Source organism: Schistocerca piceifrons, chromosome 7 (genome assembly GCF_021461385.2).
Source record: "Schistocerca piceifrons isolate TAMUIC-IGC-003096 chromosome 7, iqSchPice1.1, whole genome shotgun sequence".
NCBI lineage: Eukaryota > Metazoa > Arthropoda > Insecta > Orthoptera > Acrididae > Schistocerca > Schistocerca piceifrons.
In genome coordinates this window covers 558,802,458-558,825,515 of record NC_060144.1, presented here as the reverse complement: position 1 = coordinate 558,825,515, position 23,058 = coordinate 558,802,458, and the positions used below count along the sequence as shown (strand labels likewise).

General features: G+C 38.5%; 1 protein-coding gene across 1 annotated transcript in view; it reads right to left on the bottom strand.

Annotated features, from left to right (window-relative positions):
- The window catches only part of LOC124804970 (transient-receptor-potential-like protein), a 205,984-nt gene that overhangs the window by 109,901 nt on the left and 73,025 nt on the right, over positions 1 to 23,058 (bottom strand). The window contains exons 10-12 of the mRNA XM_047265360.1: positions 15,439 to 15,694; positions 6,597 to 6,730; positions 6,127 to 6,250 (exon numbers count right to left, since the gene is read on the bottom strand). Coding sequence (XP_047121316.1) covers positions 6,127 to 6,250; positions 6,597 to 6,730; positions 15,439 to 15,694 — 514 coding nt within the window. The remainder of the gene's footprint in view (positions 1 to 6,126; positions 6,251 to 6,596; positions 6,731 to 15,438; positions 15,695 to 23,058) is intronic.

Genomic DNA, 23,058 nt, shown 5'->3' with positions numbered 1-23,058 from the left:
CATGCTGACATCGCAAGCCAAAGATGAAGAGACATAAAAAATATATGAGGTTACTGAATGGGTAATTCAGTATGTAAAGGGAGATGAAAATTGAATAGTCATGGGGAACTGGAATGCAGTTATAGCAGAAGGAGCAGAAGGAAGGATTGGGGAGAAAATGAATTTGGTAGTAGAAACAAAAGGAGAAAGACTAGTTGAGTTCAGCAATAAGTATCAGTTAGCAATAGCAAATACTCCATTGAAGAATCAGAAGAGGAGAAGGTATATTTGGAAATAGTGAAGTTAAGGAGACTAGTCAGGAAGAAACGGTGTACAAAGAAGTGGGATACAAAAGTGCTAAGAAATGAAGTTCTCTGTAGCTATAGATGCTGCAATAATGTATAGCTCAGTAGGTAGTATGGTTGAAGAGGAATGGACATCTTCAAAAGAGGGTAATCACAGAAGATGGAAAGAAAACTGTGGGTACACGGAAGACAACTGTGAAGAAACCATGAATAACAGATGAAAAACTTCCATCTGATCAGTGAAATAAGGAAGCACTAAAATGTTCAGGGAAATTCAGGAATATAAAAATACAAGTCACTTAGGAAAGAAATAAGTAGGAAGTGCAGGGAAACTAAGGCAAAATGGTTCCATGAAAAATAAGAAATCAAGAAAAGAAATGATTATTGGAAGGACCGATTCAGCATATAGGAAAATCAAAACAACCTCTGGTGAAATTAAAAGTAAGAGCAGTAATATTAAGAGTTCAATGTGAATTCCGCTGCTAAGTGCAGAGGAGAGAGCAGGTAGGTGGAAAGAGTACATTGAAGGCCTCTACAATGTCTGATGATGTGATAGAAGAAGAAGCAGGAGTCAACAAGGAAGAGATAGGGGACCCATTATTAGAATCAGAATTTAAAAGGGCTTTGGAAGACTTAAGATCAAATAAGGCACAAGGGATAGATAATATTCCATCAGAATTTCTAAAGTAATTGGAAGAAGTGGCAACAAGATGACTCTTCATGTTGATATGTAGAATATATGAGACTTGTGATACACCATGTGACTTTTGGAAAAACATCATCCACACAATGATACCAGTAGTCATGGAAGACAGCCGACCTCGAGCCACGGTGCTATCTGGAAATGGTGCATGCCCACAATCCTCTGTCTTGCTACATAGCCTGTCAAAGGACAGCATTGCAAGATAGCAAGAGCTGACAAGTGCAAGGATTATCGCACAATAAGCTTAAAAGCTCATGCTTCCAAGTTGCGGACAAGAATACTATTTAGAAGAATGGAAAAGAAAATTGAGGATCTGTTAGATGATGATTAGTTTGGCTTTGGGAAAGGTAAAGGCCCCAGAGAGGCAGTTCTGATGTTGCAGTTGATAATAGAAGCAAGACAGAAGAAAAATCAAGACATGTTAACAGGATTTTTTTGACCTGGAAATAACTATTCAGCAATGTAAAATGGTCCAAGATGTTCAAAATTCTGAGAAAAATAAGGGTAAGTTACAGGAAAGGTGTGAGAGATGCAATTTGTACAAGAACGAAGAGGGAGCAATAAGACTGGAAGACCAAGATCGAAGTGCTCAGATTAAAAAGGGTGTAAGACAGGGATGTAGTCTTTCCCCCCCTACTGTTCAATCTATACATCAAAGAAGCAATGAGGAAAATAAAAGAAAGATTCAAGAGTGGGATTAAAATTCAGGGTGAAAGGATATCAACAATATGAATGCTGATGAGATTGTTATCTTCACTGAAAGTGAAGTAGGATTGCATGATGTGTTGAATGGCATGAACAGTCTAATGAGAACAGAATTTGGAATGAGAGTAAATCAAAGAAAGACAAAAGTAGTGAGAAGTAGCAGAAATGAAAACAGCAAGAGACTTAACATAACAGTTAGAGATCATGAAGTAGACAAAGTTAAAGAATTCTGCTATCTAGGTAGCAAAATAACCTATGACGGATGGGGCAATGAGGACGTAAAAAGCAAACTAGCACTGGTGAAAAATTCATTCCTGCTCAAGAGACATAGGTCTTAACTTGAGGAAGAAATTTCTGAGAGTGCACGTTTGGAGCACAGCATACATGGTACTGAGACTTGGACTGTGGGAAATCCAGAACAGAAGAGAATCAAAGCCTTTGAGATGTGCTGCTACAAAGAATGTTGAAAATTAGGTGGACTGATAAGGTAAGAAATGAGGTGGTTCTCTGCAGAATCGGCAAGGAAAGGAACATACTAAAATCACTGACAACAAGAAGGCACAGAATGACAAGACATCTGTTAAGGCTTCATGGAACAAGTTCCATGGTACTAGAGGGAAGTATAGAGAGTAAAACTGTAGAGGAAGACAGAGATGGGGTATATCCATCAAATAATTAAAGACGTAGGGTGCAATTGCTACTGTAAGGTTGGTAAAGGAGAGGAATTCATGGTGGGCTGCATCAAACCAGTGAGAAGAAGTGGACAATTTGGATACCAAAACTTCATAAGTATGTTCCTCCAAAGACCCTATCTGCGAAAGAACAGGTGCAGAACCCAAAAGTCTGGATAAGTGACTACAATGGTTTATAACTGGAAGGTTGTATCTGATGGCAAAACCTGTGTGGTGGAAGTCAGTGAGAAATCTCTGAAGGCATTGCCAGCACAGGACCTAGAACTTCTTGCAGGTTTCTGTCAAGGAAATTACGGACATTGGAAGTGACAATGGTGGCAAGCTGGTGGTTGGTAGGATTACAGATAAACCTGCAGTACACTAAGGGAGTAAGTGCCATTGGAGTTGCTTCTGGGAAGACAGGAGGTGGAGATAACCACGATCCAGGAATTCCCTTTATATAAAGAGCGCATATCAGGCCTTGGAGGAACTGGAGGTAAACTGATTTTCGCTAGAATCTAAAAAACAACAGAACATTGATTTATATCAAGAATGGAATTTCATTAATGCCAGTGGTGAACTGCTTCTTGAAGGACTTAGTGACCATCAGGATGAAAGAGGGTAAGGAAGTAAACACAGAGGAATTTGTGTTGGCCTGAGTGTACCTTCCTTAGGAGGACAGTGCTTTTCCTTCCCAAGTAATGAGAAGATTGGTAGACAGCTGCTTGCAGATGAATGAATGACTGTTGATTCGTTGTGATGCCAATGCTCACAACCTGGTGTGGGAAGCAGGAACACCAACAGCAGAGCTGAGTACGTAACTGAATACCTATTGGGAAGCAATTTAGAAATCTTGAATACTAGTCTTGAACTTATCTTCAGGAATAGAAGAAGAGATGAAGTAACTGACATAACTTTTGGGTGCATCATAGTAGTTAGTTACGTCAAACAGTGATATGTGGCAGTGGAGCCATCCTCACCTGGCAGGGGAGCCGTTCTCACGTGCCCACATGTATAATAATTTTGGCTTTGAAATGGGTGTTACACAGACCATGGCCTATGGGAATCCAAGGAAACAGACTAAGACTCATATAGGAAAGATCCAAACTCACATTTATGTGAAGTTAAAACTTCGATGAGAAATCCAGTATATTTAGAGGAAATGGTAGATGAAGTAATATCTGGCATGATGACCTCAAACTTGAAAAACTGTCCAACAATCAAGAAGTGCACAAACGGGATTGTACTAGGAAGCAGGTAAGAAGAATGTTTAACTTTGCAAGAAGGAAAGGCTAATAGACGAAATATCAGAAGGCCCTTGCCAAATACAACCATGCAATTAACCAGACAAAACTATTGTCCTGGAAGGTATTCTGTGAGGAAGTGAAAGGTACAGCTGTCAAGACCAGAAGACTGAACAAAATGCTCACAAGAATACAAACAAATCCAGGGGGCACTCTAAGGAGGGAGGATGGTGTGTATAAAAGGACAAGATGATGGATGTGCTCCTCAACATTCTCTTCTATCAGTGCACAGTGGCATATAACACACATCAAGATTCAATTCCTCTGAGTTACTAGTGTATAGATAACCAAGGGGTGATTTGGAAATCTGCCAGAAAATGTGATGACTACAAGAAAATTCAATAGACGGTGGGAATGTTTCAAACGTTCAGATCACCAGGCCCAGATAGAATCTTTCCAGCTTTACTGCAACAAGCAGGACAGGGATTAATACAACTCCTATGCAGCTGTTCAGAGTCAGTCTAGCAGCAGGAGTCATTCCTAATGCTTGAAGAATAGCGAAGTTTGCTTTCATTCCAAAGCTGGTGAGAAGTGAACATACCAATGTTAAGGATATGAGATCAGTCAGTCTGTCCTTCTTCCTTTTAAAGACATCAGGAAAATAGGTCAGTGTACATGTTAGGAAAAGGAGGTTAACTAAGGCTTATCTACATGAAAACCAACCCACATGTCAGCCAGGAAAATGATGCAAAATAGTGCTTCACCCACTTGTTGAGAAATTGGAAAAGCTATACACTTTTTGGGAAACTGCTCTCCACATCTTACTGGATATTTAGGGGGACTTTTAGTAATATAACCTTCAAAAACATGGTTAAAGTTGCAGAAAAGAAGAACATTAAGACCGTGGAGTAACACCATGCTGAGTAGACGCAAGGTAGAAGCCACCATGATGAATGGGCAAATGGTGGTCAACATCATCAGAAGGCATCTGCAAGGAGGAGTTTTGTCCCAACTATTATGAAACAGATTGTAGAGGGTACTTTTGACAAGGACATGCAGATGATTTACTCATAGTAATATCTGGCAAATTTGCAAGTGCCAGTAGAACAAGGGCACAATTTTCTCTGAAAATTGTGCAAGACTGATTTATGAAACATAATCTAAGGGTCAGTCTCTGGAAAACTTTCATAGTACCATTCACAATTAAGCATTTCCAAAACACATACATTAATCTTAAGCTCATTGATGAAATTCTATCAGCAGAGGGGATAGTGAATCACCTAGGAGTAAGCCTGGATGCAAAGTTAGTATGGCTTCTTCATATAAACAATGTAAGTTCCAAGGCAAAAAGTGCTCTTATGTGCACTAGAGGGGCCTGTTGTAAAAACTAACATTCAAGTCCCAGAAATATATATATTGGATATACACTTCTATAATAAAACCTATGATAATTTATGGGGCTGTAGTATGGTGGAAGAAAATAGAAGTGTCTGTTAAGAAGCTTGGGAGGTGTAGAAATTGAGATGCCCAGCCATAACAGGTGGAATTAGCAGTGCAACCACTGTTGGGATGAAGAGAATGCTGAACATGCCCCCATTACATCTGGAGGTTACAGTGGTTGCAGCAGCAGAGGCATACAAGTTAAAAACTGGAAACCTTTATAGTATCCAGAACCCAACACTAATGTAATGAATGTGATAAATAGAATAATGGTTGGGGAAATGTCAATTGACAATGCAATAGCTTCCAGTTGCTTCAATAAACCTTTCAGTGTAACAGCTGGAAGCAGGGAGCAATGGGAGAATGAAGCACAATACTGTTCAGGAGACACAGTCTGGTTTACAGATGGGTCAAAGACAGACACAGCCATTGGGGGAGGCGTATATGGGGTACAGTATAGACTAGAGTGAGCATTCTCTCTAGGGAAGTTGGTAACAGTATTCCAGGTGGAAGTATCCATTATCAGAATGTGTGGAGAGCAAAGCCAAATCAAATCAGTAATCATTATGAATGTGTGCTGTAGCACTTTTTATGTACACTTTATAATGAAAATCAGTTTAAATTCCAATGGAAGCAAATTTGTTGAGAGCTAATTACCATGTTAAAAATGATGAAACCTGTCACTGTAAAAGGCAGGTCCTGTTTTAATTTTAATTGTACAAAGCATCTGAGCATTCATTAGCCTAATGTCTCACTTCTGTACTTGTGTGCACTAAAAATACAGAGAATGAATATTGTGCCTGCATTTTGTGAAGGAGAGAAGGCCTGCTCCCCCGGCAACACTCCTCCTTGCTGAAGCTCTGTGCACTGGATGAAGCGTGCTTTCTTCACTCACTACATCTCCTTCCCTTAAATAACACAAGTTAAAGTGTGTGCTTGTATTTCTCACTTCTCTCTCTCTCTCTCTCTCTCTCTCTCTCTCTCTCTGTGTGTGTGTGTGTGTGTGTGTGTGTGTGTGTTGGCTCTAATGCAGCTAGTTAGCAAATGATCATAGTTTTTTGTTTCAATAAGGAACATACTTTCCAAAACTCCTCCATTTCATGCATGAATCACCATTATTTTCCCAGTCAGGTAGACCTCCAGGCAGGTGGTAACATTTCTGTCTCTCTAGTTCAGCAAAGTACCATAACAGCTGGTTCAGACCTTTAAAAAGTAATATACATCATTTTCAGAAATAAGCACTCAACAATGTAAGGCAGTCATGAGAAATTTCAAAAAATGTTTCAATAATTAAGTGAACTACGTGAACACTATTCTTAGTCCAGTTGAAATTCTAATGATGATAGATCATTACGTAATCATGAGAATTAGAAGATTGGAGCTTTTATCAGTTTTGTTTTAATCTGTTAATATTATTCATCTACTTTCATGCATGGCTTGTGCAAATTTCAGCTTGTACTTTAGAGAAACATTAAATGTTTAAAATAATATTATTTCTTTCAGTAAATGCATTTATTATCATCATTGATTGTTGTAAAGTGTTACTTACCACAGGCAAAGGCGAATAGCACCAAGCTGTATATGAAGAAAAACTTTACAATGTCAATGACCATTCGTCCGAGAGATATCTGAAGTGGTCCAAGATGAGGGTTGATTGAGAACAAGTGAACCAGTTTCAAGGCACTGAAATAAAGTTGATTTTGTGTTAGGAATGATATGCTGACTTGTTTTAGAAGATAAACTTTAATGTATTTAGGTTCACCATGCCAACAATTAATGCCTATAAAAATTGCAACATTGAGAAAGAATATCTGAAATGCTTCCAAACTCAGAAGGTGCATAGAACAATATGTAAGAAATGGCTCTGAGCACTATGCGACTTAACTTATGAGGTCATCAGTCGCCTAGAACATAGAACTAATTAAACCTAACTAACCTAAGGACATCACACACATCCATGCCCAAGGCAGGATTCAAACCTGCGACCGTAGCGGTTGCTCGGTTCCAGACTGTAGCACGTAGAACCACACGGCCACTCCGGCTGGCAGTGTGTAAGAAACAGGGGTTTGAGGTTGCAGGGGTATGACATACCCATATGCCAAGTAGCATCCTTTCTTTTTTTATTGGAAAGGTTGATGTTACACCTAGATCATATATGTAAACCCATTAGGTTTTTCAGATATGCAGGATGGGTAGTAAGCCAATTGACTTACAGATTTAGATAGGGTTTCATCAAAAAATAACGGAACACTTTATATGTGTGTGTCTGTGGGAAGTTCATTGCTGTAAATAGTATGCCTGCCTCCGTGGTCTAGTAGTGTCGCTAGCTTAAGTGGAGATCCCAGTTTCAATTCCTATTGATCACTTTGGGTTTATCTCTTCTGGGAAAATGTGGAATGAGATCCACTCACTCTCATGAGGCCAGCTTAGAAGCTAGTTGAATAAATATGCAGCAATATTTAACACACAAAGATCTGAAGTGGTGTCCAGTGCAGAGGTGTGCTATGGATGTCATGTCCACATAAGCATAATTGAGTTAGGAAGTTTAATTAGTATTCATATATCACATTATACCAGTGTTGTGTACAAAATAAAAAAAGTAATTTATACATATAAACAACAACTCAAAGAAAAAACTGTATGTACTCACATGTGTACACTCACACATTCATAAACACTTTTTTTTTTTAATAGTGACAATCTTATTGTAGTACAAACTTCTAAAGTTGTGTGCACAGAAGAATATTGTTTTATGAAAAAGTCAGCACCAAGCTACTAAAAAAATTGATACAAGTCATCACATATCATGAAATTTTCCCTGAAGACGGTGAACTTTTATCCACCACGACACAAAATTTTCTGCTCATAGCTCAGTAAGGACTGTTTTTTTACCAAAATTACTCTGCACCTAACATGTAGCTCTCACCAAACGAATTCAGGAACTTATTATACACATTGGAATACCCATCAACATTATCGTAGCATGTCACAGGGGAGCCAAAACAAAATAGCGCAGTGCATTGATGAAGTGGAGTGTCATGCAATAATTCATTTTCAACAGCAGCTGAAATGTTGCAATCCAGACAGCTAAAGAAATCATCAGTATTGGCCTGAGACAGCCAAAACATTTCCACTGCTGCCAAAAACAAATTACTGCATGATACTCCTCTTTATCAGTGCACTATGCCATTTTGTTTTGGGTCATTTACCAGTGTGCTGCAGTAGTGTAGTGTTGTGGTTTTAATATGTACCAGGATCGCAGACAAGTACATGGAAATTAGCCCTTGTATATACTCTGCAAACAGCTGTGAAGTGCATGAGAGATGATACTCAGCATCGTACCGAATGTTATCTTCTAGATTCTATCATATATCAAGTGCAGAAAGCTTATCTGCTTAAAATGACTATTCATGCTGTAATTAGTCTAATCTGGTGTTTGTGGACTCTACAGGAATGAAGTATATTTCTAGATTCTTCACTTAGTACTGGTTCTTGAAACTCTGTAGGCAGACTTTTTCAGGATAATTGGTGCCGATCTTCAAGGATCTTCCAATTAGATTTTTTAGCATCCCTACGACATTCTCTCACAAGTGAAACAAACGTGATCATATAGTGTTGTTTTCATTTGAATACATTCAGTATATGCTGTTAGGCCTTATTTATTAAGGGGCTCACACCCTTAAGAAACATTCAGAGATGGGGTGCATAAATATTTTATAAGCAGTCTCTTTTGTGGACTGACTATACTGTCCCAATATCATGCCAATGAATCAAAGTCTGATGCCTACTAAAAAAATGACTGAGCCTATGCTATCAATCGATTTCATATCCATACAGATTATTATATCCAGGTATTTGCATGAGTTAACTGATTCCTTACTCAATGATATTTTAGTCATTGATTACTATTTTATATGTTGTGTGAAGTGCCCAGTTTTACATTTAAAGCAGGTTACCAATCTCTGCACCACTTTGAAATATGACCAAATCTCACTAAATATTTGTGCAACTTTTTTCACATATCACTTCACTATAGATAACTGCATCAACTACAAAATGTTCTGTGTTAATGATTAAGATTTTCTATGAAATCATTATTGTACCAGATGAACAGAAAGAGCCCCAATACACATCCCTGTGGCCTCCTGAAGTTACTTCTCTTGTGTCGATAACATGCTGGGACCTTCATCCTAGAAGTCCTTGAACTTTCTCTTTAGTTCTCTGCTTGAGTTTTCTTTCTCATCCTTCAAATATCTTTATTTAATACACAGCTCTATCCTTCCCAAAAATTTACATTTTTTAAACATATGCTACATGATTTGAACACACTATATCACTTTGTTATTATTATGCGCATAAAGCTGCTATCCAACGCTCTTCTGATTTGTTTTATTTTTGTTGTTGTTGTTGTTGTGGTCTTCAGTCCTGAGACTGGTTTGATGCAGCTCTCCATGCTACTCTATCCTGTGCAAGCTTCTTCATCTCCCAGTACCTACTGCAACTTACATCCTTCTGAATTTGCATAGTGTATTCATCTCTTGGTCTCCCTCTACGACTTTTAACCTCCACACTGCCCTCCAATACTAAATTGGTGATCCCTTGATGCCTCAACACATGTCCTACCAACCGATCCCTTCTTCTAGTCAAGTTGTGCCACAACCTTCTCTTCTCCCCAATCCTATTCAATACTTCCTCATTAGTTATGTGATCTACCCATCTAATCTTCAGCATTCTTCTGTAGCACCACATTTCAAAAGCTTCTATTCTCTTCTTGTCCAAACTATTTATCGTCCATGTTTCACTTCCATACATGGCTACACTCCACACAAATACTTTCAGAAATAACTTAACAAATTTCTCTTCTTCAGAAACGCTTTCCTTGCCACTGCCAGTCTACATTTTATATCCTCTCTACTTTGACCATCATCAGTTATTTTGCTCCCCAAATAGCAAAATTCCTTTACTACTTTAAGTGTCTCATTTCCTAATCTAATTCCCTCAGCATCATCCGACTTAATTCGACCACATTCCATTATCCTCGTTTTGCTTTTGTTGATGTTAATCTTATACCCTCCTTTCAAGACACTATCCATTCCATTCAACTGCTCTTCCAAGTCCTTTGCTGTCTCTGACAGAATTACAATGTCATCGGCGAACCTCAAAGTTTTTATTTCTTCTCCATGGATTTTAATACCTACTCTGAATTTTTCTTTTGCTTCCTTTACTGTTTGCTCAATATACAGATTGAATAACATTGGGGATAGGCTACAACCCTGTCCCACTCCCTTCCCAACCACTGCTTCCCTTTCATGCCCCTCGACTCTTATAACCGCCATCTGATTTCTGTACAAATTGTAAATAGCCTTTCGCTCCCTATAATTTACCCCTGCCACCTTCAGAATTTGAAAGAGCGTATTCCAGTAAACACTGTCAAAAGCTTTCTCCACGTCTACAAATGCTAGAAATATAGGTTTGCCTTTTCTTAATCTAGCTTCTAAGATAAGTCATAGGGTCTGTATTGCCTCACGTGTTCCAACATTTCTACGGATGGTGGTTATTAATAACACCTTTAAATGTTAGTATGTTTACTTATACAAAATTTTGCTCTGTTCTGTCTCCTACCTAAGTAATATCTGAGCTGCCATTAGATCTCCAGTTACTGAGTACCTCTCTTCTATTTTCCGTAGGTGAAAGCAAGGTATTTAGGAGAATGTGTATGTCTGTAGTTTGGAAAGTAGAAAAGAGACATTGGCAAATTGACACTCTTACCAATATCTAGACGTGTGCCTTGACAGATCAGTTGGTAAAAGCATGATCCACAAAAACTAAGGATGTGGATTATGCCCTAGCCATGCATATAGTTTTAATATGGGAGTAAATTCCAGTTCAGAGTAAACTCCACTCCACATGAAACAAAGCAAGCTGGAACTCTTCCACCATCTATTGTTGCACTCCTATTAACAACTGTATATATTTTTCCTCATTTTTCATTTTGTGTCTAAGTTATCCATATTGTTTATATGAAGCATATGCCCAAATCTGTCAGAATGTTACTCAGACCATATTCCATCCAGATTCATTATTGAGATGATATTTTTCAGTATGCTGATTACAGTGATGTGTTTAGTTCTACTGGAACTATATTAATCAAAAGTAATGGATAACTGAAATTATCATGTAATGGTAGATGTTGACTGAGCTAATTAGTGGCTTAGGAAATATTATTTGTTTATTTATTTATTTATTGTTCTGGTGATCCATGTTGTGACAATATCACAGGATATGGAACATGTCAAAAATCTATTGTAGCACATAAAAACAAAACAAAATGATTTCATATTACAGTAAGCAGTAACTTAGGTTCTACTACAGAAAATCAAGTTTGAGAGATAAATAAATATTACAAAATAATAATTGTAACAAAATAATAAGTGTACAAAATAATAGAAATAAAGTAATAATAAAAATAATAAAAAAATCAGCACACTATTTTTTTTTTTTTTTTTGAAAGCTCTGACTTCAGACTTTACAGTTAGGTTATTTTAATTTTACAGAAAATTGTTAACTGAACAGATTATTAATATTGAATTCCAGTCAGACTCAAAATTACTGTTGCCTTTTGTGTCATTATACCTATATAAATCCCAAGTTTACCATTATAGTTTGGTTGCCACAATCTTTCTGGACCAACTGAAACCCTTCATTTATCAGTTGTCACAAATTAGGTACTTGCATAAATTATAATAATATCAGTTCTCGAAACTGTACTTGTAAATAGGTAGTTCCTAGTGTAGACACACAAAATAGTTCTGTCATCTTTTGTAATGTACTAACTAGATATTATGAGGGGGGTTTGAAAAGTTCTCGGAACGGAATAGAAAAAAGTGCTTACATCACTGAAACTTTCATCATGGAAGAGATGGAAGTCTGACAGAGCCATATCAGGTGAATAATGTGGGTGTGGCAACAATTCATACCTTAGTTCATTTAATTTTGCCATGGTGATGGCACATGTGTGTGGGCATGCATTGTCTTGATGGAAGATGACTTTCTTCCTTGCTAAACCCAGCCTTTTTTCACATATCTTTTGTTGCGATTCATCCAGGTGCTTAGCATAGTATTCTGCAGTAATTGTTTGCTTAGTGGGGGATAATCTACAACCAGAACCCCCTTCGCATACCAGAACACTAATGCCATGACCTGTCCTGCCAAAGGAATTGTCTTTGCTTTCTTTGGTGGCAGAGAATCAGCATGTTTCGACTGCCTTGACTGTTGTTTTGTTTCTGGGGTGTCATAGTGCACCCAATTTTCATCTGTTGTCACAAACCAATGCAAAAAATCTTGTTTGTTTCTCCTAAAATGGGCCAAACCTTGTTCCAATATGTCCATTATCATGTGTCTTTGATCCAGCATCAAGAGTCGTGGCACCCATCTTGCAGATAAAGTTTTCATTTCTAATTCTTCAGTTAAAATGTGATATACCCTTTCAGATAACATCTGGTTAGCATGAGCAATTTCATACATTTTCAATCGGCAATCCTCCGTGACTATTTTGTGCACTTTTCCAATGATTTCTGGAGTAGTGGCACATCTTGGCCGACCACCGCGTGGATCATCATCTAAGTTCTCCTGATCAAATTTAAATTCATTTGTCCACTTTTCAACAGTTGAATATGAAGGAGCAGAGTCCACCAGTGCATTCAGGAAATCAGCATGAATGTCCTTTGCTTTGTACCTTTCTTTATGAAGTACTTAATCACTGCTCGAATTTTGTTTTTTTCCATCTTCACAAATCGCTATGCAGAAACAACAGAGCCACATCACCACCACAGTTCTCTTTCAAGAGCATTGACGTGGCACATGTTTACAGGCAACAGTCCAATGAATATCCCGTGAACAACTCGTTGCACTAGCGCTGACCTGTTCTGATGATTCCGAGAACTTTTCAAACGACCTTCATATATAAACCAAATTATTGTCTGGACGTATAGCTCAATTCTAATAAATTTCAACTGTTCATTTTTTATTTTCCAAAATCCAAAAATATTCGTACACAAGTCCTTAAATAGCTTGCCCTCACACAAAAATGAGGCCATGTTGAGCAATCTCATGAGTGATATCTGTATACATGAAGTGTCCTTGGTGAGACATTACCGTGTTAACATCATGTAACAAGCTTGTTTACTGCAGTCATTCATCTCTGTGTCAGTATACCCAGTTATAGAGTGAAGTCGATACTTAGAAGTCAATCTGTTGACATGCCTATGCAATTTTGTGCTCATCAAGTCAAATGCTGCAATGAAATGTACAAATGTTTGTTTTAACTGTCATACCTGGAACAATTCATTCATCCCTGTCATTTCTCTCATCAATAAGTAAGTATGTTTGAAATATCTTCATGAACTTTTTTGGTTGTTGTGAGCAAACACTGTGTTTACCAGACTGCACTTCGTAAGTATGTTTTTAGACCTATGCCACTGTGTGTGTTTATGGTGAATTATGGAGAGAGCTGTGCTCAAATGACTGTTGTTATAAACTGTAAGATTTGGAGTAAGGAGATTTATGGTAAATTTTATGACAGAAACTGTCACTTAACCAGAGGACTAGCCTGATTTTTGTAAATAGCATAATTAAGAAACTGGTCATCATTCTAAAAGATCAGTTCAAGTTTAATGTGGGAATAAGTGAACCTAAAACAATGGTGTTGCATCTATCATTGTTTAACAACATTTAATCTCCAAAGAAGTTTTCAGTTGAGACAACAAACTCATGTGCTACCAAGAACAAGAAGATGAGCCTTGAACCAGGTTAGTACCATGGCACACAGTAAGATTTATTCTACATTAGTTAACTCTTTTTTAATCATTTAAGATATTTGCTACTTTATCTGCTTCTCAGTCCATGAGTTGCAGTTCATCAAGGAATTAAACACTATCATATTTTAAAAACAATAGTGTAAGCTAAGTAGGAACTGTTTTATCTGATTGGAAATCATTTATATATAATTATATTAGTTGAATATAATAGAGGGAAACATTCCACATGGGAAAAATATATCTAAAAACAAAGATGATGTAACTTACCAAACAAAAGCGTTGGTATGTTGATAGAGACACAAACAAACACAAACACACTCACAAAATTCAAGCTTCGCAACCCACGGTTGCTTCATCAGGAAAGAGGGAAGGAGAGGGAAAGACAAAAGGATGTGGGTTTTAAGGAAGAGGGTAAGGAGTCATATGTCTGCTTGTGTCTGTATATGTGCGGATGGATATGTGTGTGTGTGTGTGTGTGTGTGTGTGTGTGTGTGTGTGCAAGTGTATACCTGTCCTTTTTTCCCCCTAAGGCAAGTCTTTCCGCTCCCGGGATTGGAATGACTCCTTACCTTCTTCCTTAAAACCCACATCCTTTCGTCTTTCCCTCTCCTTCCCTCTTTCCTGATGAAGCAACCACGGGTTGCGAAAGCTTTACTTTTGTGTGTGTGTTTGTGTTTGTTTGTGTCTCCATCAACATACCAATGCTTTCGTTTGGTAAGTTACATCATCTTTGTTTTTAGATGTAATTATATTAGTTAGTTTTTTAGTTTATTGCATGGTACTTTGATCATGATTGCAACTTCGTGCAGTGAGTCAGTTCTATAATCACAGTATGTCTTCTCAGTGGAAAATATGGAACAAGCTGACTGTTTGCTAATGCCAATGTCAACAACATTTTTCAGTAGTCAGTTCTACAGAACCACAAATCAGTGTTTTCATGGGTGTGGTTGTCGAGCCTGGTGGTCTAGTGGTAAAAGCACGTGCCTGTCAACAAAGAGGTTATGGGATTGAATCCCAGTTGAACCATGCAAAATTTCTGTCAACCTTTAATCTAGCCTTCACTGCTCAGTGATGTGAGGAATTTCCAGGAACGACATGTAGTTGAATTCCAACTTTCACCAGGGTTAGCTTAGGGGGATACAAATTGCTGAAGCAATTTCCGATTGAAAGACTTACGCCTGGCCATTGAGCCACACAAATTATTGTTGTGGATGTGGCTTCATCAGTGGATTTTGTAGATGTACAGTTAACAGGAAGAAAGTATCATTCAGTATCTTAAGTGATACATGTGTCATTTGCACTTTGACATTATTTTTTGTTTTGTAATGATTAATTCACTTGATTTAGTAATGTGAACTTTTATAAAACACCATGTGGTTTGCCTAAACACTGTTGTAAAGCATGTGACAGAAGAATTGTAGATACAGATGCGGTATACTAAAAATCTTTTCTGTTACATCTTAAGGAAGAGAAGGCAAAGTGGTAGGAATTTAGATTAATGTTCACTGATTCAAGAATACCATACACAAGTTATTCATTTGTTTGCAATTTCCGAAAGAATTTTAATGATCTTACCTAAAAACATTGGCAGCTGCAAAGAGACCTTCTGCAATTAATTGTGGATCAAAAGCATCCCACTGCTCACGAGGTATGTAAGCTGTTGCAGGGTCATGAGCAATCTCTTGTGATTGCTGTATATATGCTGCAAACCGCAGTACTGCAACTGCCACGTAAAGTGAGTTCCTGGTGAAATCTATGAAATTCCACATATTGCGCAGATAATCTCGTAGACCTTCCACATAAATCTCCATGGTTTCTTCCCAGATGAAACCTACAGGTATAATTCGATATTAATGATACTGTAATGATTAAAAAAAAAAAAAAACAATGTGCTTCTATTCTGGACCAAATGGTTGACGTGGGGGGAAATTAATTTAGGTCATAAAAATCAAAACATATCAAAAGTGGATTCTATTAAATGGCTATTATTAAATCAGGATAATTTGTCTTGAAATATACAATGTGACTGCATAGCAACTAAATTCTGTAACTTTGCATTGTCAGTACAGACATTATCTAGTACTACTCACACACAGAAAATGACATACCACAGTTATTTTGAATTTTTATAAGGTGTGGGACTGCTTTTTGAGAAATTTCAAGACATATTTTGCTCATTCTGAGGCTGTAGAAAGAAATCATTATTAACATACGTATTGCACACCTAAGGGATTATGTCATTCATTACTTAAAAACCTGGTATTATTACACATTTCTTTCCCTCTACATGTGTGGCATTAAATTTCTGCTTTCAGAAAGGGAATTATACAAGGGAATCCTTTAGACCATTCATATAACACAAGAAAGAAAGGTTAGATATATGTGCTGACTTTCTGATGTATGAAAATGAAATTCTACAACAGACTAAGATGTTCTGTGGGACCATGAGAGTCAACACTGTTTGGCCATGGGATATAATTCACAGAACGCCGATGAAAATTAAAAATAAGAAAGAACGACCATTTGCAGCAGTACACACAGATAAATAACAAATAAAGGTCTTAAACTGTTGCAGTGATTTCTTGCACAGAATAAAAGAAGTTTGCAAGAATAAAAGGAGTGTGCCATGAGAAAGCCGTTTAACTTTGATATGAAGATCTAGGATTTATCAATTTTTCCATTCAGCAGGAAGCCTACTGGAAATGGAACTTGAGGAATTTTACACATCTTTCTTTAGAATATTTAGTTAAGTGTTATCTAAGTGCAAATATTTATGTTATGTGTTCACTAGGTGAATGCTGCAGTTAAGCACAGTCAATGAAGACAAATGCAGGAGGGAAGTGCATGACCACAATCTACCCTCCCCTCTTTTACACCACCCAGAACACAGTTCATCTCTTAATATGGCTCTATTGCGCTTAGATGTGGTATGAACACTTAATATTTGTTCTTAACCACTTCATTTAATAGTAAACATTAATTTTATACCATCAAAACACTATTTTTAATCATCTGTGCATTTTCCATCCCCTATAATGTGGAAACTGTTAGTCTTAGGGAATTTAATGTAGTCTAGTTTTGTACTGGGATATATTATAACTAGAAGCAGCAGTTTTTTTGTTATTGAAGAAAACAGAGAAAAGGTGAACTTTAAACAGCCCCCAACACCAACACTCAGAGCTTTAGTATGTTGCTCATGATATTCCATCCCACCACTGTTCAAAAGTACATGATTTTTCCCCTAAGTTTCCTGTGCCAACTGCTCTAGTTTCTTGCAGAATCGGTTTGTGTTATGAACCACAAATCCTATAAGAGAACAAATGCGTATGGGTGACGGACTCAGAATTCTGAGACACTGGAGCCAAGACCTGCATGAAAATTGTAAACTGACTCCACAGATTACTGGGACTGCCTTTTTCAGGGCAAAGAATAATTATTCATGCATGCACACAGTTGCCCCAAAATAGAACTTCGTAGGAAATGGTAGAATAGAAGTAAATGAAGTACAGGAGTTTGCATTTCAATGTCAGAGATTATTCTTACAGTGAGGATAGTGACATTCGTTTTATGAACAAGATCCTAAATGTGATATGACCAAGAAATGTTTTCATATCTCTGCAGATCTAAGAGTTTAAAATTTAGTTGAGCTATGATAAAAACAATTTGCTTTCACAAGAATCCTCTGTCAAAAACTGTATGCACTGTGTTTTGTTATAGTTAAGTAACAGTCTGTATGCGTTAATGGTTGTAGTAAGTATTCCAGGAAATATCCATCCTTACAAATGAAACATATGCATTCTTGTTCTAACCCTGAACACAATAAAAGACATGGTTTAAGAAACCAACTATTTATAAGTCACCATGACAGCATAAGTACAATGCAGTACAGAGAACATGCACAAGAGTGCCAGATGGAGCTGGTACATCGCTATGTATGAAGCATTTGCCCATCAGGGGCCACTTGCTGGTATCTTGTGGGGATCTGGAGCAGCTGAACAGCACAATACTCAAATGAACGCATGCATTGACATATGCATTGGTAATGGCTGTGCAGGTGTAATAATGTACTTGTTCTACATCTACATCTACGGTTATACTCCGCAAGCCACCGAACGGTGTGTTGCGGACGGCACTTTACGTGCCACTGTCATTAACTCCCTTTTTTGTTCCAGTCGCGTGTGGTTCGCGGGAAGAACGACTGTCTGAAAGCCTCCATGCGTGCTTGAACCTCTCTAATTTTACATTCGTGATCTTCTCGGGAGGTATAAGTATGGGGAAGTAATATATTCGATACCTCATCCAGAAACGCACACTCTCGAAACCTGGACAGCAAGCTACACCGCAATGCAGAGCGCCTTTCTTGCAGAGTCTGCCACTTGAGTTTGCTAAACATCTCTGTAACGCTGTCACGGTTACCAAATAACCCTGTGACAAAACGTGCCGCTCTTCTTTGGATCTTCTCTATCTCCCCCGTCAACCCGATCTGGTACGGATCCCACACTGATGAGCAATACTCAAGTATAGGTCGAACGAGTGTTTTGTAAGCCACCTCCTTTGTTGATTTACTACATATTCTAAGGACTCTCCCAATGAATCTCAGCCTGGTACCCGCCTTACCAACAATTAATTTTATATGATCATTCCACTTCAAATCGTTCCGCACCCATACTCCCAGATATTTTACAGAAGTAGCTGCTACCAGTGTTTGTTCCGCTATCATATAATCATACAATAAAGGATCCTTCTTTCTATGTATTCGCAATACATTACATTTGTCCATGTTATGGGTCAGTTGCCACTGCCTGCACCAAGTGCCTATCCGCTGCAGATCTTCCTGCATTTCGCTACAATTTTCTAATGTTGCAACTTCTCTGTATACTACAGCATCATCCGCGAAAAGCCACATGGAACTTCCGACACTATCTACTAGGTCATTTATATATATTGTGAAAAGCAATGGTCCCATAACACTCCCCTGTGGCACGCCAGAGGTTACTTTAACATCTGTAGACGTCTCTCCATTGCTAACAACATGCTGTGTTCTGTTTGCTAAAAACTCTTCAATCCAGCCACACAGCTGGTCTGATATTCCGTAGGCTCTTACTTTGTTTATCAGGCGACAGTGCGGAACTGTATCGAACGCCTTCCGGAAGTCAAGGAAAATAGCATCTACCTGGGAGCCTATATCTAATATTTTCTGGGTCTCATGAACAAATAAAGTGAGTTGGGTCTCACACGATCGCTGTTTCCGGAATCCATGTTGATTCCTACAGAGTAGATTGTGGGTTTCTAAAAACGACATTATATGTGAGCAAGAAACATGTTCCAAAATTCTACAACAGATCGACGTCAGAGATACAGGTCTATAGTTTTGCGCATCTGCTCAACGACCCTTCTTGAAGACTGGGACTACCTGTGCTCTTTTCCAATCATTTGGAACCTTCCGTTCCTCTAGAGACTTGCTGTACATGGCTGTTAGAAGGGGGACACATTCTTTCGCGTACTCTGTGTAGAATCGAATTGGTATCCCGTCAGGTCCAGTGGACTTTCGTCTGTTGAGTGATTCCAGTTGCTTTTCTATTCCTTGGACACTTATTTCGATGTCAGCCATTTTTTCGTTTGTGCGAGGATTTAGAGAAGGAACTGCAGTGCGGTCTTCCTCTGTGAAACAGCTTTGGAAAAAGGTGTTTAGTATTTCAGCTTTACGCGTGTCATCCTCTGTTTCAATGCCATCATCATCCCGGAGTGTCTGGATATGCTGTTTCGAGCCACTTACTGATTTAACGTAAGACCAGAACTTCCTAGGATTTTCTGTCAAGTCGGTACATAGAATTTTACTTTCGATTTCACTGAACGCTTCACGCATAGCCCTCCTTACGCTAACTTTGACATTGTTTAGCTTCTGTTTGTCCGAGAGGTTTTGGCCGCGTTTAAATTTGCAGTGAAGCTGTCTTTGCTTTCGCAGTAGTTTCCTAACTTTGTTGTTGAACCACGGTGGGTTTTTCCCGTCCCTCACAGTTTTACTTGGCACGTACCTGTCTAAAACACATTTTACGATTGCCTTGAACTTTTTCCGTAAACACTCAACATTGTCAGTGTCGGAACAGAAATTTTCGTTTTGATCTGTTAGGTAGTCTGAAATCTGCCTTCTATTACTCTTGCTAAACAGATAAACCTTCCTCCCTTTTTTTATATTCCTATGAACTTCCATATTCAGGGATGCTGCAACGGCCTTTGATCACTGATTCCCTGTTCTGCACTTACAGAGTCGAAAAGTTCAGGTCTGTTTGTTATCAGTAGGTCCAAGATGTTATCTCCACGAGTCGGTTCTCTGTTTAATTGCTCGAGGTAATTTTTGGATAGTGCACTCAGTATAATGTCAATTCATGCTAAATTAGTTCTTATTGATTGTGTGTTCTTCAGTCCAGAGACTGATTTGATACAGTTCTTGACGCTAGTTTATCCTGTGCAAGTCTTGTCATCACTGAATAACTAGTGCTACATATATTCCTTTGAACTTACTGTAGTTGAGATTTGGTTTCCTTACAGCGTCATTAGCAAACCATAAACTTTTTATTTCTTCTCACTGAACTTTTATTCCCTTTCCAGTTTTATATTTGGGTTCCTTTACTGCTTTCTATGTACATATTAAATAACTTGTGAACTACAACCCTGCCTCATTTCTTTCTCTATTACTACATTCCCCTTGTGTCCTTTGACTCCTATAACTGCAGTCTGGTTTCTGTAAGAGTTCTAGAAACACTTTTGCTCACCAAATTTTATGACTGATAACTAGAGAATTTCAAAAAACATATTGCAGCCAACATTTTAAACACTTTTTCTGAATCTATAAACACTATAAACATGAGTTTGTCCTTCATCAACCCATCTTCTAAGGTAAGTCATAGGGACAGTGTTGCCTTGCATATTGCTAAATTTCACTAGAACCCAAAATGAATATTCCCCTAGATCAGCCTTTACCGGTCATTTCATTTTTATGTGGATAATTTGTGTTAGTATTTTGTAACAATAACTTTTAGAACTGATTGATGAGTAATACCCACACCTATTCAGAACAGCCAGAATGGTTTTGTCACAGTTGTTTATCTTTAGAATACTAGTAATTGAAGGAGTCATCAGAGCAGCGGAAAGTGCTTATCCACAGCTTAGTAAAGACTAGTCTAACCACACTGTCCTCTTACTCCTACCCCATTGAAGTATACCAAATACATGTAACTTGGTAGTTCCATTAGTATAGTATAATTAGCAACCATTGTCCACTATATAACTTTTCTGTCTTACCTTACTTGGCTTTGAGTTTAACTAAATAAACAACATACAGTAACTCAAAATATGCTGTAGCAGGTTAGCACATCTTGCTCTTGACCCCTTCAATTCTGAGCAAATGTTTTACTCTACGTGCCTTGTTTCAAGTGCATCTTTCAATTCTCTGTTAAATTCCCCTCACAATATTGCATTCCACATATTATCTTCATTGACTTCCTCATCCCTTTCCATATAATTGTCTTCAAATTTGTTTCCTTTATGCATTCCTTCTGCATATGCCTTCTACCTTTCAGTTTTTCCTTTTTTACTTAGTACTCACTTCCCATCTAAGTCTTGTTATTCATGGAGTTGCTTCCCCTTTCTCCAAAGGGTCTTTTCTTCCTCGTATGTATGGCACATACCTTTCCTCCATTCATATTTATTTCTATGGCTTTGCATTTCTCTTTTAGCAATTTTGGACTGCTATGTGCATTGAAAGACACATGCAAATAGAAGTAGTTCTGTTAATTCAACATTGCCATTTGCAGTCTATGGATTACCTGTGGATACATATCATAAATAAATCTTCAAAAAGTAAATACCTTTTGATATGTATAATACTAGACCCAGTGTTGAACCCTGTCTAGAACAGTTATGACCACCTTCTCAAAGGGATCCTCCTCCCCTCCCCGAAAACCATCCCTTGCAGACATTTCAGGAATTTCTCACATCCAGTGTTGCCTTCCAGTCCTTCTTGAAGAACATCCCGAGAACTCCCAACATCACCCCAGCTGAATCCTGTATGTGGCAGAAGGACTGCGTCAACTCTCCGACACCTCAACCTACAAAGCTGTTACCCAGGATCCCATTCCCTCCATCCCTCACAAGGCCTCACAATGGCTTCCATAGACCTACTCACTCCACCTGAGCTACGTACCCCTACCTTCTACCTATTACCCAAAACCCACAAAGAGAACCATCCCGGCCGAACCATTGTGGCAGGCTTCAAAGCCCCAACATAACATATCTCAGCTCTGGTAGACCAACACCTCGAACCTATCACCTACAGACTCCCATCCTATATCAAAGACACAAACCACTTCCTAGACTGCCTCAAATCCATTCCCACTCCCCTCCCACCTGAAACCTTTCTTGTCACCATAGATGCTACATCCCTTTACACAAACATCCCACATACCTATAGTCTCTCTGCCCTTGAACACTACCTCTCCCAACACCCACACTTACCAACTTCATCCTCACCCATAATTACTTCACTTTGGAAGGCCAGACCTACAAACAAATCAGGGGAACGGCCGTGGGAACCAGGATGGCTCCGTCCTATGCCAACCTCTTCATGGGCCGCATGGAAGAGGCTTTCCTGAAGACCTAACAGCTGCTTCCCCTGGCCTGGTATAGGTTTATAGATGATACCTTTGTGGTCTGTACGCATGGTGAAGAAACACTCCGTAATTTACTCCATAACCTCAACTCCTTTTTGAATCAGAATTTCACCTGGTCCTTCTCCAAAACCCAAGCCACCTTCCTGGATGTTGACCTTCATCTTGTTGAAGCCTACATCCACACCTCTGTCTACATCAAACCCACAAACAAACAACAGTACCTTCACTTTGATAGTTGCCATCCATTCCACGTCAAACACTCCCTTCCGTACAGCCTAGGTATTCATGGCAAATGTATCTGCTCCAGTGATGAATCCCTCAACAATTACACCAATAACCTGACAAGTGCTTCCCTCTCCCACAACTATCCTGCAGACCTTGTCCACAAACAGATCTCCCGAGCAATACATTCCTCCCCATTCCACAACAATGTTCCTACCCCCAGACCACACAGAAGCATACTCCTTGTCACCAAATATTATCCTGGACTCGAATACATCAACAAATTACTCCGCCTGGGATATGA